The sequence below is a fragment of the Aptenodytes forsteri genome, unplaced genomic scaffold, assembly GCF_000699145.1.
Source record: "Aptenodytes forsteri isolate BGI_AS27 unplaced genomic scaffold, ASM69914v1 Scaffold76, whole genome shotgun sequence".
NCBI lineage: Eukaryota > Metazoa > Chordata > Aves > Sphenisciformes > Spheniscidae > Aptenodytes > Aptenodytes forsteri.
In genome coordinates, this window is record NW_008794444.1 from 3,184,803 (window position 1) to 3,203,624 (window position 18,822).

Sequence of the window (18,822 nt, forward strand, 5' to 3'; positions counted from 1 at the left end):
TTTTTTTTTTTTTTTTTTTTTTTTAAATGGCCTTTTGGAGGTGTGAGAGCTGCTCCAACTTTCTTTTAAGAGGAACTCCCCACGTAACTCAGTAGCTGGACAGTGTGTTGACACTGACAGACGGAGCTGTTGGGCTTTGGTGACACGATAGAAGATGGAGCTGCCTTTTGTCACAGACCTGGGGCAGCACCTGGCTACAACGCAGGATTAACGTAAGTCTGCCGTAACACAGACTGGTAAGGATGCCTTTTTTGGTTTAATTAGATGCTTACAAGGCTTTGCCTAAATAAGGTTCCAGTCGCCCTCGGCGCAGGCCTGGCAAGCAGCTCAGCGTTGTGCCACTGTGGCGCTGGGCAAGCGGAGCCACAACGAGCCCGGCCTATGGGGGGGCTGCCGACGGTTGTCGACCCAGGTTTCCCTGCAGAGCTTCACCGCGAGCGCCAGGCAGGGACCGGCTCCCCTTGGAGCAGTTCCCCTGCCATGCGGGGTGAGAGGAGCTGTACTCGGCACGCTGCCCCAGGAAGAGACTGGGGAGATAAACCATGCCTCCCAGGCTCTGCGTTCGGCTTTCTCAATCCGGTATGGGGTGGTTTTGCCCAAAACACAACACGCGGCACTTCCAGCGGCACCGGGAGGCCTGGCCAAGTATGGGGGCTCCTCAGCTCTGCCTGCGCGACGCCGGCACAGTTGGTGCTACAAAACAAACTGCTGTTTCGGTTTGACCTCTCAGCACAACAGGAAAATCCCCAAACAGAACTGATGGGCGAAAGGTGAAAAGCCCCATCGTAACAAACACACTCCCCACCCAAATCTCTCCCCCACTTGGCTTCCAGCACCGCCTGGAGCGCAGCGCCCACGTTTAACTCCCTTCCCCAGGCATCTGGATCACAGGGAACAACCAGAGCCCAGCCACCGGCAAGTGTCCTGGTGCAGGGCCAGGATGCCACCGCTGCCCAGCGCCCTCGCAGCCCCCCCGTCCTCCGCAAGCCCAAAGGCAGCGACGCGGCTGAAACGTGCATCTGGATCCGAGATGCGTTTTTTTCCCCCGGGAGCCCACGGCCCAGCTGGCCCACGGGAGCCGAGTGGTGTTGCATGCCGAGAACAAGAGCCACTTACCTCATTAGTGCTTCCCTGGGGAGAGGCATTGGGAAGGGGGGGAGACAGAAAAAGAAAAAAAAAAAAAAAGTATCTCTGTGTATCACGCACACCCATGGGAGCGCACGGTGCTCACGCCTCTGGCCACAGCCACTTGCTGGTGCCACCACGGCTGTGCCTTCCCGGGGGGGGCCACCCAGCACAGGCTGCCCCTCTTGCTGGACCCCTCACAGCTCCGTCCACCCCTCCTGCAGCCGGTCCCGCCGCCACGGGACACCCGAGCCCCCCATGGGACAGAGCCACGAGGGCTTTGAACCCACCCACGGCACTTGGGCACCAGCCCTGTGTATCGCGGCGGGCGGAGTCACGCTGCCCAAGCCCCGGCACCTGCAGCAGGGCCAGTACTGCCCCTCTGCCCAGCTCCTTCTCGGGAGAACTTTCCCTTCGGTTGGAAAGCTGTGCTGCGCAGCCCGCGGGGGCCAGCGGGCGCCAGGGAGCAGCTGCGGGCACTTTAACCTCTTTATTTTTCCCCAGCTGGGCAGTCTGCAAGCGGGCAGCATCTCCGGCTTCCTGCCGGCCGCTTAACCCCCCCCCCCCCCCCCACTGGTTACTGCACAGGGATAGGCAAATGCTGGGCTTAAACACGCCAGCGTCTCCCAAAGGTACCCAGGAAGGGTCCCTGAGCAAACGGCTGCGGCACGGGCACTGGCCGCACCGCAGGGGGGATTTACTGTGGATGCTCAGGCCACTGAGGACAGGGCAGCCAGGATGAACCCACCTGGGACGCAGGCAATGGGCTGCTCTTGCTCTCAAGCCGCCTTATTTTAAAGGCAGCCCGGCTGAGCAACACCGCTACCCAGCTCTGGGATGAAGGAACTGAATAATAAATGCTTCATTTTTTTCCCCCCAAAGCTGCGTGTTTAGCTCCAGCTGCAGCTCTCTGTGCAGCAACGGGAAGCAGGCAAACGTGGTCACTCTTGATCAAAAACTCGCTGGTGGATAAAAAGCAGGGAAGGAGCAGGTAAAGCTGTTGAGCACGGCCCTTTCCCCCTCCCCCCCGGAGCACTACAGAAATGAAACCCACGACTGCGGCTGGTGGCTTCTGAGGGCCGAGCAAACAACGAGCTCCCGCCGGCTCTGCCACGGGACGAGCAGGAAGCCATGGCAGCCCTTTAACTGGCATTTCGGCACATGGGCCCGCGGATGCAGCTGCGTTCCGGTGGGCTACTCCCCTGGCCGGGGCGAAGCGGGGCACCGGGAGCCTGCAGCGTCCGGGCCTTCCCCGGCAGCTCCGCAATGGGGAGAGGAAAGGGCTGCCGCAGAAGGGGAAACAGGAAGGACCGAGTGTTAAAAATACTGTGGTCGTGGGCTGCGAGATAACCCTGCCGGGGCTGGGCGCTGCAACGGTGCTGTTCGGAAAGCAGGCAGAGCAACGCAGGGAGGTGTGTGTGGGGGGGTGCTTACTCATTCTGACCATTTTTAAGATTTTTAGGGGTGTTTCTGTTTGACATCGGGGTCCAACCGAGACCTTCCCATGTTGTTTGGAAAAAAAAAAAAGAAATTGAAAAAGAGCGGGTGAGACCAACTGACCCAGCGCAGCTACGGCTGGGGTGGGGAAGCAGGGGCTGTAATGGGAAAGCAGGGCCCAGTGCCAAAACAGGCAGAGCTGAGACCTGGCTTCAGTCTCCGGCAGACCAGGGGAGAGCCAAAATCCCTGCCCTGAACCAGGAGAGAGATACGGGTCTTTCTTTTTGACGTACACAGACGCACACACAAAAACCACACACACTGGCTCCGAGAACGCCTCCCCGGTGGGACCCTAAGCAAAGCTGCCCCGTTCCTGCAAGGTCTGAGGCTCCACAAACCAACATTTGGTGACGGGTAAGACAAGAAGAAAAAAAAAAGGCAGAACAAAATAGCTTGCTGTGAGTTTTCTCATCCCCTGCCCGGATCTACACGGCTTGTCTTTCACACTGGGAAGGATTCAGAGGCTCGAGCAGGGGAAGGGGTGGGTTGGTACACAGCTCCAGCCTTGCTCTTCACTCCTGCTCTCCAACCCATCTCGTACTGCCTACCTACAACCACAGAGCGGTCCTACCCAGGCCCTCCTCCTGTCCCCCTTACAATCAACTCCACAAACTGATCTGAAAACATTTCCTCTGTCCCTGCTTCCCCCATCTAGAAGGTGTAAGGCATGGCCTAAAACTCATCGTCCTGCTGTCTGAAGAAGACAGGGCACAGGTCTTCTCTCACTGATCACAGCACAACCAGCTCAAGCAGCTGGATCTGCCCAGGCAGGCCCAGCTGGAGCATCTAACAACCCAAAATGCAAATGCAAAAGCCATTTCAAAGGGGAGGAAAAGCCCCAGGAAACTCAACGCTTAAGAGCTTGGTGAGGTTGGTTTGTTTTCTTAAATCAAAAGCTCTTTATCCTACCTGGTCCCATAACGCTGCGGCCACTTGGTCTATTACTGCGCCCAGTTCTCTGTACTCCCCAGAGTATCTGATATATGCCCAGGTACACAGTGTGATAAGTGTCAAGCCCATGATCATGTTGCACAGACTGGCTATGATGTCCAAGCCAATGAAGCCGGTCACTCCAGCTATCACGTAAGTGATGAAGATGACCACAAAGAGCGTGGCGGGGGTGCGGGCGGCGTGGAAGATGTTCTTGCTGTCGTTGTGCTTGATGTACTGGATGTAGAGCTCATCTATCTCGTTCTCCAGCTGCTGGAGGTAGCGACGGCTGAACTCCTCCCCACCCATCTTCTTCACCCCGCGAAACAGCTTCACAGCCTCCTCCTTCAGCTCCATGTGTTTGGTCTGGAGGTCACTAGGTGCAAGGAAAGGCTTGTCCCCACCACAGACCTGCGTGGAAAACACAGTCCAATCACTCCAGAATCCTCAGCACCCACAGCTCCTGTGCTGTGCCGTGCAAAGCACTGGAATTAGGGCTCTACAGGCTCCCGTTTGGCACGGACCACTAGATCCTGCAGGAAGACCTCCATGACTGTGCTGTCCATCTGGGACAGCTCTGCAAGGCGCAGGTTAAACCGGGGCAGCGGGTGTCTGCGCTGGGAAGCTGCATCCCACAGCTCCCCTACTCAACTCGCTCACAGCCCAAGCCAGGATCTCGGGCAACACTGACGGCTGAGCTACACTGACCGGCAGGACCCTGAACCCCAGTATTTTCTAGTGCTGGAAACCCCGCGGCATTTTCCTCCTGTTCCAGAATATGCTCACATTAGTTCTAAGGCCCAGGGCAGTCCACAGGCAGTTTGGCCACGCAGCCCCGTACCTTTTTCCTGCCAATAGGCAGCGATCTCCAATACTGATGAACAGATTGGGGGCCTGGAAGTGGCTGGAGACAGGCTGGGGTCTGAGCTTCACCTTAAAACATCACAACCATCCCCTCGCCAGAGCTGAGGGATGGGCTGACAGGGCAGGGCATAGGTGAAAAGCCAGTTATAATGACTTTATCCCCCAATTAGCACCAGCCGTAGCATGGGTTGCACGGTCACGCAGCGCTGCCACCCCATTACATCACATTTTTGGGTTGCATCTACCCATGCTGGGGAACACTGGAAGGAAGATGCAAATTCAGCAGAGGCCACGTGGTCTGCAAAAAGCTGCCATCAGATGAAACGGTGACCATTTGTCAATCACCCTCCCCTGTCCTGCCATGATACCCTGCCCGGGCATTGCTCTCCTCCAGCCTGCGAGAAAGCCCCTTGTCCACCACATAGGAGAGACCCTCTTTGGGACCCTGAACATGCAGCACTAACCAGTCCTGGCCAGGTCCATGCAGGACGTTTTCTACCAGGAACCCAGGCAGGGAAGTTTCCCCACGAGGACAGGAGAGCCAGGAGACATGGGCGCTGTGAAACGACGTGCTCAGCACCACCTACCTCTTCCATTCTCCTGCTGTAGGTGTCTTTGGCAGTGGCAACCGCTGCTAAATTGTTGGCTTCTGCTGTGGCCTGCAAGAAGGGCAAAAGGGGTACAGAGTTTAGCTGCAGAACGACAGGGTTAAGAAGTGTAATTGCAGAGAGACAGACCACTGTCTGCCTGGGTACCCATGGTCCACACGTGTACACACACGGTCCACGCTGTGCACAGTACCCTGGTGCACACGTACGGAATTAAACAGCTCCCTTGTCTTAGCCAAGTGTACTCTCCCCAGCCTCTGACCAATGCCAAATAAGATCATCCCGTATTTACACGTCCAGTCAACTCAGTCCCCCCAGGCAAAAGCCTGCATGAAGAGAGGATTCCTCCCCTCCAAGCCAGGGCAACGAAAACTTTGGCTTCGGCTGTGGGAAACAGCAAGAAAACAGATAAAAGGCTCAGTCATATGTAAACAGCTACAGCTGCAACCTCCCACAAAGCCGTCTGGCTCAGAGAGCAGAGCTGCAGCCCAGCAGCCGCTGCCCGCGTGCGGGGCCACGTCACCTCCGTGTGCGGCCCCACCGCAGCCAAAGACGATGCTATCTACCTGCGGGGGAATAATTTCAGCTAAGCCGGTTGACGCTGTGTGCACAGACAGCGAGTCACCACAGTCCGGCCGAGGTGCACGAGCCGTGCTGCCGCAATTGCTAAGCCATATCAGACTTGTGACTGCCAAATACTTCCAAAAGGGCTATTTCTTGGGTTGTTACACTAAGATATTTGAAATAAAATCACAGAAAACCCAATGTGCTGCACTAGCTGGACACCTCTGACAATTAACTGGAAATCAATGGCAATTACAGTGCATGAATGCCCACCAGCTCACGCTCACATACCTGCAGCATTGACTTTGGGTGTGGCAATTCTTCCCCTTGGTAGATCTTTATGTATGCCTGCAAAACAGTGCACAGAAAATGAAATCACATTGAACATGGCATTCACGAGCAACACGCAAACACCCCCGCCCAGTTCCAGACACAGCTTTAACAGGATGTTTAAAAGCACAGAAGAGGAGGACGTTCCTGGCACAAGATGGCTTCAGCAGGGGATGCTGTGTCAGAAAATGCTACGTAGCATGGCTCGAGGTCAACTCCTTGGGTGGCCTGGGTCAGTCACTCAAGGCTCTCACTCCACCGCTTACGCCCAGTATTTCTACCATTGGATTTGCACCTACCTCCGTCCTTCAGTGAAGGAGAAGGAGCCAGAGTCAGGTAGCCCTGGAGAGTAGGTGGTGAGAATTACTCACTGATGTCTTGCATTAAAATGTCCCAGTAGTCATGACAACAAAAATAAGCTTTTTCCAAAGGCAATGGGAATACGGCCCTCAGCCTACCACCCCCTGGCCCTCAGTTCTCCAGGGGAGGAAAACAGCCCTGCCCACTTCTTGGGCTTACTGCGCGGTCAAATACGCGACCGTGAGCTGTTTGTTTTCTGCAGCAATGAGAGTCAGGACTATTAGCTAGACCAAGAACATTTCCTCCGGCCATTAAGTGCTGGCCTGCCTGCTGCTGCTTTCCCCTTTCATTACAGCAAAAGTGCAAGTGTGCCACAGATGAATAAGCCCACTTTCTCTTAAATAAGCCAATACCTTAAAATACTCCACAAGGCCTCGACAGGTGATATGGTTTCCATTGATCTCCTTAACGTCCAGGCTCTCGGGACTAAGCAGCCAAGGAATCAAAATCTTCAAGTTCTTGATGAACTCATTGTCTATTTCTGGAAACAAAACCCAATGTCATCAGCACCAGCCCAACGTCAGACTTGCGCTTCAGTGTGCACTCACATGAAACAAGAGCAGGAGAGTCACGCCAGAGACTCAGACACCCTATAATTTAGTGATGTGAGCACTCAGAAATGATCGTGGCCCCGGTTAAGTCGCTACTTAACCCACGGACAGAACATACAGCTGTGCATATATCCACAAACCAGCTTCATGGTCTCAAAAATACTTGCGCAAACACAAATGTGACTGCATGGGGAAAAAAAACCTGCTTTTTGCTGATGACGCTGGTAATGTGCACGCAACGCTGATAGCCAGAGAGCAGCATCTTCTTGCCTAGACATATACACTCTTCGCAAATCATGACCTTTAGTGGACAAGGCACGGGCACATGCTGTGCCTTCCCTTTGCTCTGCTCCATGGCCCTCATAGTGGAAATCTTCTGCCGGGGCTTAGGCTCTCTGGCTCTCATCCCTGCCACCTCCTGTGCCAGCAGGCAAGATTTTCTGTGCCGAGTTCTTGGTCCTCTATGAACCCATATGTGAAATTCTCATTGCAAAGCATTTTAAAGCTTTTGCAAACCATTAGGCACTTGGTACAGGTACACAAAGGACTCCTGCGAGTGACTGTGCATTTACATTGCACCGTCAGACTCCCCTCGGTGCAGGTACCAGGAACAGGCACAATCTCTGCTCCTACCAGCCTGTCCCCTTTGCCAAAGCACAGAGCTGGCACAGGGCGCTGTTTGAGGGGTCCAAGGGCTGCTTGTGTCACTTCAACAGAGGCAGACTCGTCTCCTAACAGTCATTCTTATGGCTTCATAGTGTCTGACATCCATTTATTGCCATTTAAATGAAACTGTACAAGACTGGAGACAGAAAAAACAGTGCAACATCCAGGCATTTGGAAGGTAAGGAGAGAGGGGAAGTTTCCCCACGTTTCTTCCATCAGAGCACAAAAAGCTGAGTACAGCTCTGAGGGAACAAGAAAAATGGTGTCAAGAAGCCGCTGCCAACTCCTGTGCCAGTTCAGCACACACCACTTGTTCAGTACTACTCAGCACCTGAAATTAAGGGGGGAACTAACACAGATCAGCTCAGTCTCCACCAGCATGCCTCCCCCCCGTCCCGCCTCGCTGTCCTGCTTGCTGGTTAGCACAGAGTTTGCCAGAAGAACTAATCACTAATCACAAGAACAATCTGCCAGAAGTCTAATCACTAGCCAGACAAAAACCAGAGAAAAAGTAACATCTTTCTGTCTGCTAATTTAAGTGACTAATGGGCCACTTTCTCTATTGCTAAGATTGCAAGCAGCCTGTAACCAGCGATGCTGGTAAGCAGCTGGTTCACAACAACCAACTAAGAAAATCCACAGCGTATGGCTCCTTTGAGGGTGGAGAATCTTACCATGGCTTCTTTTCCTTCCCCTTTCTTTTACCTGTTGAACTAAGTCTGACCTGTAGGGAAACCACTGATCAGATAAGTCAGGAAGATTAGATATTCCTTGGAAAGCTTTTCAAAGTGAAATAATGTTCCCTTGTGAGCACGTGTAACCGGCCTTCCGCCCTCCGCAAGCACCAGCCTGCCTTCCAGCAACCAACCTGCACCGCTCCGCATCTGTGCCGAATTGCAAGTGAGGCATAATTGGTTAATTACAGGCTTAACGCCCTGTCCATAAACTTCCTATCTCAGCCCTGCCCTTCCCCGGTTTCCTATCAGCCATCTGTCTTGACAGTGCATATTGCCAGCAGCTCTGAGACCTTTTCAGCCTCCCACACCTTTTCGGCCTCCGCCTCCATCTTAGGTTAAAAGCATCTGGCAACGAACAGGCTGCTGGTGGACTTGGAAGAATGAGCCAAGCGCGGGTATGTCGTTGGGAGGAGGATCCAACTCCTCTCCCAGAAGTTTTTTCATGGAAAATATTTCTAGAGGTTTCAGGAACCATCAGGACAGTCTGCCAGGGCATCTAAGGTATCCACTTAAAAAACAGACCTTTGCCTTCGTACCTTTCAGTTTTCCGTCGAAATTAGGGTTGGTGGCGACTTTCAGGCCCGGGTGAGGTAAGAGGAAGCAGGAGATTTTGGTGAAGCAGGAATGGATGTGCTTTCTGACGTTCTGCAGCTCTTCATGCTGATTTCCTGAGACCTGCGAGAGACCAGTTTGGGGTCAGGGGGTTTCCTTCTGGTGGGGACACCGGTAACGCAGGGCCAGCGGTGCTGGCAGGGGCACAGGGTACTCCGCGCTGTGGCTGCTTACAGCAGGAAGAGCAAGCCAGAAGGGGTATGCCGCAGGAGGACAAAGACAAGGCTCCTCCAGCGACCAAGGAACTAGCGTATCTCTGACCACATGCCCTGGGGCATATTATTATCATTTGGAAAACATGCATGGCCGTGTATGACTGGAATACAAAAACATTTGGGATTTCCCACTAGGGCCTTTCTTGTCTCCCCTTTAATTAGGTCTCTCCACTACCAAATCACCCATGCATTTCCTGATTAATCCCAGCAGAGCCCTCGCCCGTCAGTTTTACTGCACAACTATCTATTACTAAAACATTTTTCCCGGTCTCTAGGGAATCTGCTGACTCCCATCTCTAACGCCTCTCCCAGCTGCTCCCAGCAAGAGAGCCCCAAGGAGCCTGGGCTTGGGCAGAAGCCTATGCAGGCAGCTTCAGCCCTCCACTGAACGTGGCAAGGAAATTCAGCCTCCTAAAATGCCTCTTCTGTGATTTTAAGGCACTGGATAAGCGTGACCGTAACCAGCATCTCTGTACACTGCAGTTCACACCTAACAGCCAGCTCTGCGGCCACCCAGCCGAACCCTCACTGGTGCCGGTGCTCTGCACCCCATTCCCTGCTCCCTGCCCCAGGATAACACTCGCCAGCGCCGGCTGTCCCCCAGATCAAGGTCTCACCCTCGTGCCCTGTGCACTCTCCAGCCACTCAGGTGATGGCAGTCACAAGTCCCTGGGTCACAAGCCAGATTTGCCTCTTCACTCTCCATCACCCATGAGCGTAGACCCAGGCTAGCACTGCTCATTAAACAAACCCAGGTCAGAAAGAACGCACCTTCAGCCGCTTCTCCAAAAATCTTGCGCCACCATCGGATCCATAGGAAAATTCATATGGGAAGCTCCAGTCACGAACAAGGAATATAAGGGACTAGAAAACCGAGACAGAAACACAGTGGGGTCAGTGCCATACAGTACCCCCTGAGTCAAAGTTACCAGCTGCTCCAGCTCGGAAAAACTCATCTTTCAAGGGCATCGCTCTGCTCTTTGCTGCTAATCGCAGGACCAGGAGTGGCTACATGAGACGTGTAACTGCTGTACATTATCAAAAAGGGGTTCACAAGGGAGTTCAGGGCCTCCTTCCCCACTGCCACCGCTCGCAGCAGCCGATCACGCTCAGCCGTCGGAGACCGCAGCGGTGGCAGGACCCCCCCCTGGCACCCTCGCCCTACCTTCATGCCGCAACAAGACCTGGCCCCGAGTCTCTGCCCAGCTCCAGCAGCAACTCACACCTTTACTGGTGGAACTACCCCTCTGTGCAGGGCCACCCCAGCGTGGCGCTGAGACCGCGCAGACTCGCTGCACGTGTGGCCGTGTCCTGCAAGGGGGAAGGGGGAGCAGACCCCGGACTGCTGCACGGGTTTGCTGGGTGGCAGTTTGATTCCCTAGCTTGAAGAATAGCGTCAATCATTTAAACTGCAAAACAAGAAAGAGATTTTTGCTAACCAGGACAAAAGGCAACGAGCTCCCTCATTCCAGCCACATTTAGTTCCATCCTATGGGAATTTTACAGGCTCATTTTTTCAGCCTTTTTCACTGGGCAGCCTTCCAGACAGACTTTTAATGAGAAGCAGATGCAGGATAACGAGGGTGAATAAGAAATCACTGGCTTTTGTAATCTTCATTGAGGCATTCAAAGTTCCTATGCAATAAATAAATAGATACCAGTACGGTCAACTTTTAATCTTAAAAAAAAAAAAAAAATTTTTTCAAAAAAAAAAAGGGGCAAAAAACACCCGACACAAGCCAGTAAAATCACACTCAATAAACTGAAGCTGCCAAATAGATACCCGGTCAACTTTTAATCTTTAAAAAAAAAAAAAATGTTTTCAGAAAAAATCCTGTCTCCGGTGTCTCATCTGTGCAAGGGACCTACGTCCTGTGTATGAATACGTGGTTTGGAGGGGGAAGCCCTGAACACCGAAGCCCAGGAGGGCCTGGCAGGGGTGCCAGGGTTTCTCTCATGCACATGAATAAGCAGGTCAGCAAGTGGAATCCGTTTCATTGGAATTTCCCTAAAAATTGTCTATGTTTAGAAAAAAGATTTAGGGGAGGGAGGGAAAATATTTCCCCTCCTTATTTCTCTTCCATAAAACATCAGGAAAGGAAAAAAAAAAAAAGAAAAAGAGAAGAGTGAGTTGGCCATTCCTAACTGCACGACAAGCCACAGCAACTGCACCCAGTTAGCTGTTTCAGGACACGCTGTTCTTTCTAAGGCTGTGAGATGCTTAGGAGGCATGCCCATGTTTAGGACTTTTCCACAAACACATTAGGCATGTCTTGCACTGTTTGACTCGGGAATTATTTTCTTCCTTCTTAAGCAAAATTGTTCCAGACGTGCTGTTTTCACCATGCCTCATACCCACCCTCAGCCCCTCCAGCCTAGCAAACTGCCAGGCACCACGGGCAGCCTTTGCGAAGGCATCACGACCAGGACTGGCATCTGGCGAGGGCGCATGGGGCAGCGCAGGCGGTTACGCTTCAGCGCAAGTGTGAGGACACACCGTGGAGAGGAAGGAGCCAAAGGGAAATGTTGATTTTCCACTGCCAAGTACTACTTCCCTTCCAGCAGGACCAGTGCAACTGCCTCGCTATCGACACTTTCGGTGCTCTCCCTGCTTGGCAGCATTTTCCTATAGGAGCTGTTTTCCAAAGCCTCATTTACAGATTCGTATATTTTAAGGACAAAAGAGGTTCAGCTTGTTTGACTTACAGGCCTGGAACCCTCACCCAAGAAACTCAAGCTGTAGACTCTCTTCTGCAAAGAGAGCTGTCTCGGTTTAAAGCCCGCAGCTATCAGAGAAGCCCCTGCATCTCTCGTTAAGCTTAACCCTAACCATTAAATTGCCCCCCCTCATTAACAGTGTGCTCCTCATTGCTAGTCTGACTTTGTCCAGCCGCAGCTGCAGACACTGAGCTGCACGCTGCCTCGTCCTCCCCACCGGAGAAGCAGTTTATTTACCATCGCCCTTCTCCTGCTTCCTAATCAAAACGCTTGGTTGTCTTTAAAAAAGGGGCTTTGCAGGAACAAGCCCACTTTGCAATGTGGAGAGGAGATCTCCATTGCTCACCTGGCCACGTCACCATCGATCCTACTACCAAATTTTATCACGTCTGCAAGGGTTACCTCCAGTCGTTTGATATTTTTCCCCAGATCATTAATGGAGATGACAGTGAATCAGAGAGACCCTGGGGGGGACCCCCAAGGAAACACTTCTGAAGGATGATGATTCCCTATTAAAATTAGTCCAGCGTGCTCTGTCATCTATCAGTTAATGAGTTTTTAATCCATTTACAATGGATTAAAACAGACAATGCTGACTTGGTATGTTGTTCACTTGTTTTTAATCAGCATCGTAGGGAGATAAGGCTTACAGAAGGCAACGTATCATGGTGATAGCTGCCTTTATCAGCCAAACTCGTGGTCTTTTAAAAATTGATAATGGGATTGTTTGACAAGACTTGCTACCCACAAAACTGTGTGACTTGACAGCAATTATGGTCTTCGGTAAAATCAGAGCCTATTATCCAGTCCTAATGACTTAAGCATATTTAAAAGTTTCCCCTTACAGCCTCCTTTTTACTGATGGAGTAGGAAGTATTTCACTTTCACTGAAATATTTGGCTACATTATCCTGATAGTTTTTAAATAAGGAGCAGGAATATTTATTTAATGTCTGGCTTTTTTTTGTACCACGTTACAATTTTCTCCTAGCTCTTGCTACTACAAGTCATATGTTTTCACTGGTAGCTTTCACATCGTTTATCAGTCACCTGCTCATGCCAGCATCCAATATACCCTCAAAGCTCTCCAAAATCTCAATTTGTCCATTTGTTGTATTTTTTAACCTTTTAATTTTATTTCCACTTCCTGACCACAGACACCCTATAAACCCCTTAGGCCTTCCAGGATGGTGGTGAGGACGGCAATTCTATTTTTATGTTGGAAGGCAAAAGTAAAATAACTGTAACCCATTCCCAATTACTATTTGCATTTTTACAGCATGTTTTGCTCTCTGCTGTTTTCCACTTTGGGAAGCTCACAAACCCCCATCCAGCCACCACCTAAGCTACTGTGGATGCCAGCTGGAACTTGGAACAAGCCACTGGGACTGCCAAAGAGCATCTGGTTAAAGGAACAACTTGTACAGGATAAGGCCAGAGCCCCACAGAAGGTGTTTTCCTTCTATTTACCACCCCGATCATGCAACGAGCCCTGCAGCTCCACTGCGGCATGAAGACGCGTGGGGAGCTCACAGCACCGCTCCCTCCATCCCCTTAGGCCCCGCTCCCTGCCTCACACCTGGTCCCACAGACCCCTGAAAGCTTCGAAACCTGTTCAACCACCTTCCCAGCCTCCCAGGTGCACAGGATTCGGTGCAGCCGTAACCAAAGCCGTATGAAATCATTACTTGATCCGTTAAAGGACTGGAGCTTCAGTGAACTGCCACAGCCGTGTAATGGGTTCCTTCTGCCCCCCTGCCTTCTGCTTTGTCTCTTTTTTTCCATATCCGACTGGAAGGGGCTGTCACAGCCCACCGTCCTCCCAGCTGCTCAGCTCTGGTGTCCAGAGCAAGCTCTTGCCTGCCCGATGCTCTCCCTTTTTTGAATGCCAGCTTTTCACAGGTTGGGAAGCAGCAGGATGAACAGATGTCCCTTATTTGAAGTTAAAACCCCACTTAAACTGAGCCTTCCCACAGCTCTGCTGTCACTCGCTAGAGCTCTGAGCTAATCCTCGTCCTTTCATTTTGCCAGGAGCAGGGATTCCCGGGGCAGGCGGGTTCAGAGCGAAGGCTGGGCAGAGTCCCCGGGTAGACAGCGTGACAAACCTGCTGCAAAACCTGACTGCTTTCCAAGCCCAGCAGGACATCTGGCAGGACAGGACAGAGCTCTCGGGATGGCAAGGGTTCAGAGAGGAAAGAAAGAGGGATGTTGGATCTATTTGGAAGCCTCTTTGGAGGCAAGGAAGCACAAAGCCTTTCCCTCACGCAGCTGAGCCAGTCCCCAGGCATCTCCATCTCCCCCCGGGTCCTGCAAACTGCAGTGACACCTCGTGGTGAAGCCAACCGGCTCGGGGCCAAGCCACCTCCGGCGGAGGGGATGTGTGCTGGCCAGGACCCTCGGACTCACCTGGAAAGGTTTCAGGAATGTCTCCTCCATGGCCAGCCGGCCATACTCGGTGAAAAGCTGGAAGGAGAAGCAAAGAACAACAGGACTGTTAGCTTGTCAGTCTGCACAGCCGGGCAGACGGCTGTCGGCCACAGGCACAGCAGCAAGGGACGGTTGTTGACTCAGGGCTAACAGCACCATTTGCAGAGCTGGAACAGAAATTGGCTGGCTGCGTGCTTTCGGTTCACATCTGAGAGGCACAGGGAGCTGTTACAGACAATCACCGTGCTGAGCCCTCACATGAAAGATCTCAGCCTGGAATTTTTGGCTGCCAAATCTGTGAAAAGTGGCTCAAATCAGCTGTTTGCTGTTGCTTTCATACCAACCAGAAACTTCACGTGCTACAGGGGACTGCTGGAGCCCTGCTCTCTTTAAACACTCCAAGAAGAAGCGGAAATGAATTCAGAAATAAGTACTTTCCCTGCAAACCCCCACTGTGCAAAGACTGTAAGATCAGCCTACCAGCAAGATTTGAAGGCTCTCCCATCTCTCTGGACTGTAATTTCTAACTGAAGGCACAATAATGTATTTCACAGATGCCTAAAAATGGGTCAACAAGTTAAACAATAATGGCTTAAAATCCAAACTGAAAGATCAGAGTTGCATTCGATAAGTTCAATGTTAAAAAAGCATTATTGTTAAAAGTATTTACTGACTGAAATGGCACAAAATTCTTCAAATGCTGATTTTTCCAGCTGGACTTCTGCTTTTCTTTCCTTTTTCTTAAGCTCCTGGAAAAACCTACCTAACCAATCAATGAACCACCTAAACAGAAGAGAAAGCTAGAGGTAATACCAGGAAATGGGCAGGACACGTGTGCCACAAAAATCCAGTTAGCTGCTTGTCTCCAACAGTCCGGGCTGTAATTACCCTCAGGGGTCACCTGTATTGAGCCAGTACCAGATGCCAATATCCAGGCTTATAAACGGCTACCCAATTTTTTTGGGCTTCTCCTAACAATCCAAAGTTCCCGTCCTACAGCACGAACAGTGCAACTTCTGCCTTCAGCTTCCCCATCACTTAAGTCAAACAAGCGCTTTTACTGCCCCTACTCATGGAGCAGCGGACAGACGCTCGCAGCAGGAGTACAGCCAGTACACCGTTAACTACCCTGGATCCCTCCCTGTTACCAGTCACTTTAGCCCCTTGCTGCAAGTCATTGCGTGTTTCCAGCCCCATGGGTCAGTCCTGGCCTCTGATGGGTCTCTGCTCCCTGAGGAACCCCAGTATAATCCCATGGAAGGACACACAGGCCAGCGTTAGCTGTATCCAAACTGTTCCTGGCAGACCTGTGATTGGTGCTCCACACCAAGATAGTCTGTCATGGGTACTCTACCCTACGCAGCCTGTTTGATGCTCCTCTAACCTCACCATTAAAAAGTCAACTTAACCTTCTCTGGCTGCAGCACCACCCATGACAACTGGTCCCGTGCACTGTGGACATAAGAGATACTGCCCTCCACTTTGCAGCGGCTTCATACACAGCTGAAGACCGTCACCAGCTCCCCTCTCGGCCACTTTTGTCTCGACTTATCAGCCTTGGTTCTTTCAGCCTCTCCTTGCCCTCCAGCCACCCGCTGCAGCACAAAGCACAGCCGTGGGCCATTTCCAGCTCCACAGGCGATCAGCCCTGAGGAAGGCATGCGTCCCAGAGACAGGAACAGTCCCTCCTGGCAAGCGTCCCACTGACCGCCCTGCCAAAGGACCCAGGTCCCCAAGAAGCCATGCTACGAGAGCGTAGGCAAGACAGGTTTCAAATCAAGTGACTGTTCGTCCATGCCCATGAACCAATATGAGAGTTGGGAAACCGAAAAACCCTTTCGTGGCTCTGAATGCAAAAGTGCCTTTCCAGAGCAACACAGCTTGGAAGTGCAGAGCATAATCCAGGCACCCCAGTGCTGCAGAGCAGCAGGGACAAGGGTCTTACCTGCAAGTGCTGCAGATCATCCTCCTGCACATTCTGCGACAAGTTATAAACCTGCATTTAAAAACAAAAACTTCAGAGCACTCAGAATGGCCTATCCTTCGGGCCAACGCGTGGGTCGGTGTGGTTAAAGCCTACGACATTACCATGGGGACACAGCCAAAGTCCCAGCTGGCCCACGGTGCCGGTACAAGACAGGCCCCCAGCACAGCTGTACTGCTGGACAGACTCACACTGTCAGACAAGACAGGCACTGCTACTCCCTGTGCAGCAAAACACTCCAGCATGGGAACACCAGGGGCTGCCATGCCCCAGCCTGCTAGCTTGTCAGGTCCAAATAATGTTCCTTCTCCATTTTTATGATGTGCTGAGCTCTTTACCAAGACACAGCTTCCATCCCATTCACACTGTCCTCCAAGAGCAAAGGCCGGACGGTAGGAAGGGAAGCCCTAACAGGCTACGCAGTTACTGGTGCGTGAACACCTCCAACCCAGAGGTTTCTCCAACAGCACTGAGACAAAAGCACACCCAGTTCCCCAGACCAAGGTCCTTTCCTCTCTGGTAGCTGGAAGCAAAGGGGTGCATCTGCTGCTGGCCCTGCTCTGGGGGTGAGATGAGGAGATGAGACTGTTCCCTGTGATGATGTAATCATGTGTGAATCCTGCACTCAGTGCAGCCAACATGATGGCCTTCGTCTCTCCCACCAAAGGCCCTGGCTAGCTGCTGTGTTAGGCTCCTGCCAAGCTACTGGGTTTTTGCCTTTTAGGAATTGATTCCTGGAGACATCCCCCTTCTTACCTGTATCGAGCTGATCATTGTGCTAAGGGCAAACACGGTGGCAGAATCCCGCAGGGTGGACTGGCTGTCAAAGGTCCCCTGCGTGTCCATCAGCAACACTGCAACCTGAGAGGCAGAAAGCTCCACGTCAGCTTGGATGCACCCGTTCAGCATCTTCATCCAAGCAAAATCACTCTCAAATGCCAAAGGGGTAGGGGGGTGAATGTCAGCTGCATTATTGTGCTGGGAATCGCACTGCTTCTGCCTCAGACTTATAATTGCTGGAGGACAAAGGAAAAGAGCAGCCCCAGTCACTCTTGACAGCACGATGACTCCTGCAAGCAGCAAAATGAATGCTATGCAACGCAGAGGAGGGAACTGCTTTGCTCCTCAAATACTTGCTGTCAGTGTGGATGCATCTTTTCCTGAGTCTGCATTAGCTTCATGTCACAGAAGACAAACACGGCAGCGTATCGCACGTCCTTAACCCAAAACACATTCAGCCAGTATTAGAAATCACACCGTGAATAATTCAGCGTCACTTTGGTGTTGGGCTCTTCGTTAAAGAGTAGATGAATACAAATATTCCTGGCTATAAGTTGAATTTGCAGGATGCCCCAAAATCCAGTTTGCATGGTATTTGACCACCCTGAATGAAGACACTCCATTTTACAGCTACTGCTCTAGGAAAGGGGAGTAGTTTGCAAGGACCTCAGATTCAAGATCCCTGGGAATAGCAGAGAAATAAACTCTGGGATGCCCAGAGTTAGAGGGACACCTAGAGAACGTATCAGGGACACCCAGACATCGTATAACTCATTGCATTAAACCCATTCATGCTAAATTAGGGATATGGTATTGAAGACCTTCTCTAAATTGCACAGGCATTTGAGCCACCTAAGACAAGGCAGGAAGAGTCTTACAAAAGCTGGAAGAGACAAATGAGCTGACCAGCAACAGACAGCTGTGCAACAGAGAAGCACACACCTTTTTACCATCGGGCTTGTCCACCAGGAAAATCTCGCTCCATATCTGAATGCCGGTCGTCTCCCGCTCAGACCCTCCCCTCCAGGAGAAACCAGTCAGAGGCTCGTTGTAATCTCCAACCCAGTCCACTGCTTCCTGCAGGTAGGAACAGAAGAAGTTGCTGGAGTTCTCATCTCACTTTGGTTTTACACTTTTCCTCTGTGCTGCCTCCACCCCAGTGCTGGAGGAGGGCAGCCCCTATAAGAGAGGTTTCCTACAGGGCAGAAAATGTGAACATCTCTGCCCCAAAGTCAGGAGTCCACTACAGACCCCGTGGCGCACAGGGCTGTGGAAGGATCTGCTCTATTTTGTTTTGTGAAGCCCATGCCAGTGAGGTGCTTGAGCATTCCTGGGGCACCAAGCCAGTGTCCTGTCCAGCTCATCCCCGGGTGGTACATGGGAGCAATGAGCAGCAGCACCATACCCTTGGGAAGAGCCACCTGAGCTGGAGCCATACCTTATTGTACATGTACCGCAGCATGAAGTCCATCAGGAATGATTTTCCTTTTCTAAAAGCTCCAGCAACGGACACAGCCACGACCTCTTTATCTCTGACAGCCTCTGAGAGGAGGATGCGGTTCAGTGCAGCTTCATCCAATTCAAAGGAATGGTCATCTTTGACAATGAGGACTTGCACTGGTCCTGCCTTTCTCACGGACTCCTCCTCCTCTGAGCTCCACTCATAAGTCTTCTCTGCAAAACTACCTGCATAAACAAGTAAAACAAGAGCTGTTAGGTTCCTTCTTCTGCAAAGTGCAGAATCACAGACAGCAGGGCTGGACAGGGTCGTAACAGACCAGCTAGCCCAAATATCCATCCCAAAATAGCATCGTTCAGAGCAGATGTCTGCTGTCCTCAGACATCTCAATGGAGA

At 51.8% G+C, this 18,822-nt stretch overlaps 1 protein-coding gene across 1 annotated transcript in view; it reads right to left on the reverse strand.

The window, feature by feature from the left end:
* The window catches only part of ATL1 (atlastin GTPase 1), a 20,779-nt gene extending 2,173 nt beyond the window's left edge, over window positions 1–18,606 (reverse strand). Inside the window, exons 1-12 of the mRNA XM_019474787.1 lie at window positions 18,406–18,606; window positions 17,910–18,044; window positions 16,944–17,048; window positions 16,149–16,199; window positions 14,183–14,239; window positions 9,831–9,923; window positions 8,769–8,907; window positions 6,632–6,759; window positions 5,880–5,936; window positions 5,004–5,075; window positions 3,532–3,963; window positions 1,117–1,131 (exon numbers count right to left, since the gene is read on the reverse strand). Coding sequence (XP_019330332.1) covers window positions 1,117–1,131; window positions 3,532–3,963; window positions 5,004–5,075; window positions 5,880–5,936; window positions 6,632–6,759; window positions 8,769–8,907; window positions 9,831–9,923; window positions 14,183–14,239; window positions 16,149–16,199; window positions 16,944–17,048; window positions 17,910–18,044; window positions 18,406–18,438 — 1,317 coding nt within the window. The 5' untranslated portion in view covers window positions 18,439–18,606. The remainder of the gene's footprint in view (window positions 1–1,116; window positions 1,132–3,531; window positions 3,964–5,003; window positions 5,076–5,879; window positions 5,937–6,631; window positions 6,760–8,768; window positions 8,908–9,830; window positions 9,924–14,182; window positions 14,240–16,148; window positions 16,200–16,943; window positions 17,049–17,909; window positions 18,045–18,405) is intronic.
* Between the last annotated feature and the right edge of the window lie 216 nt (window positions 18,607–18,822).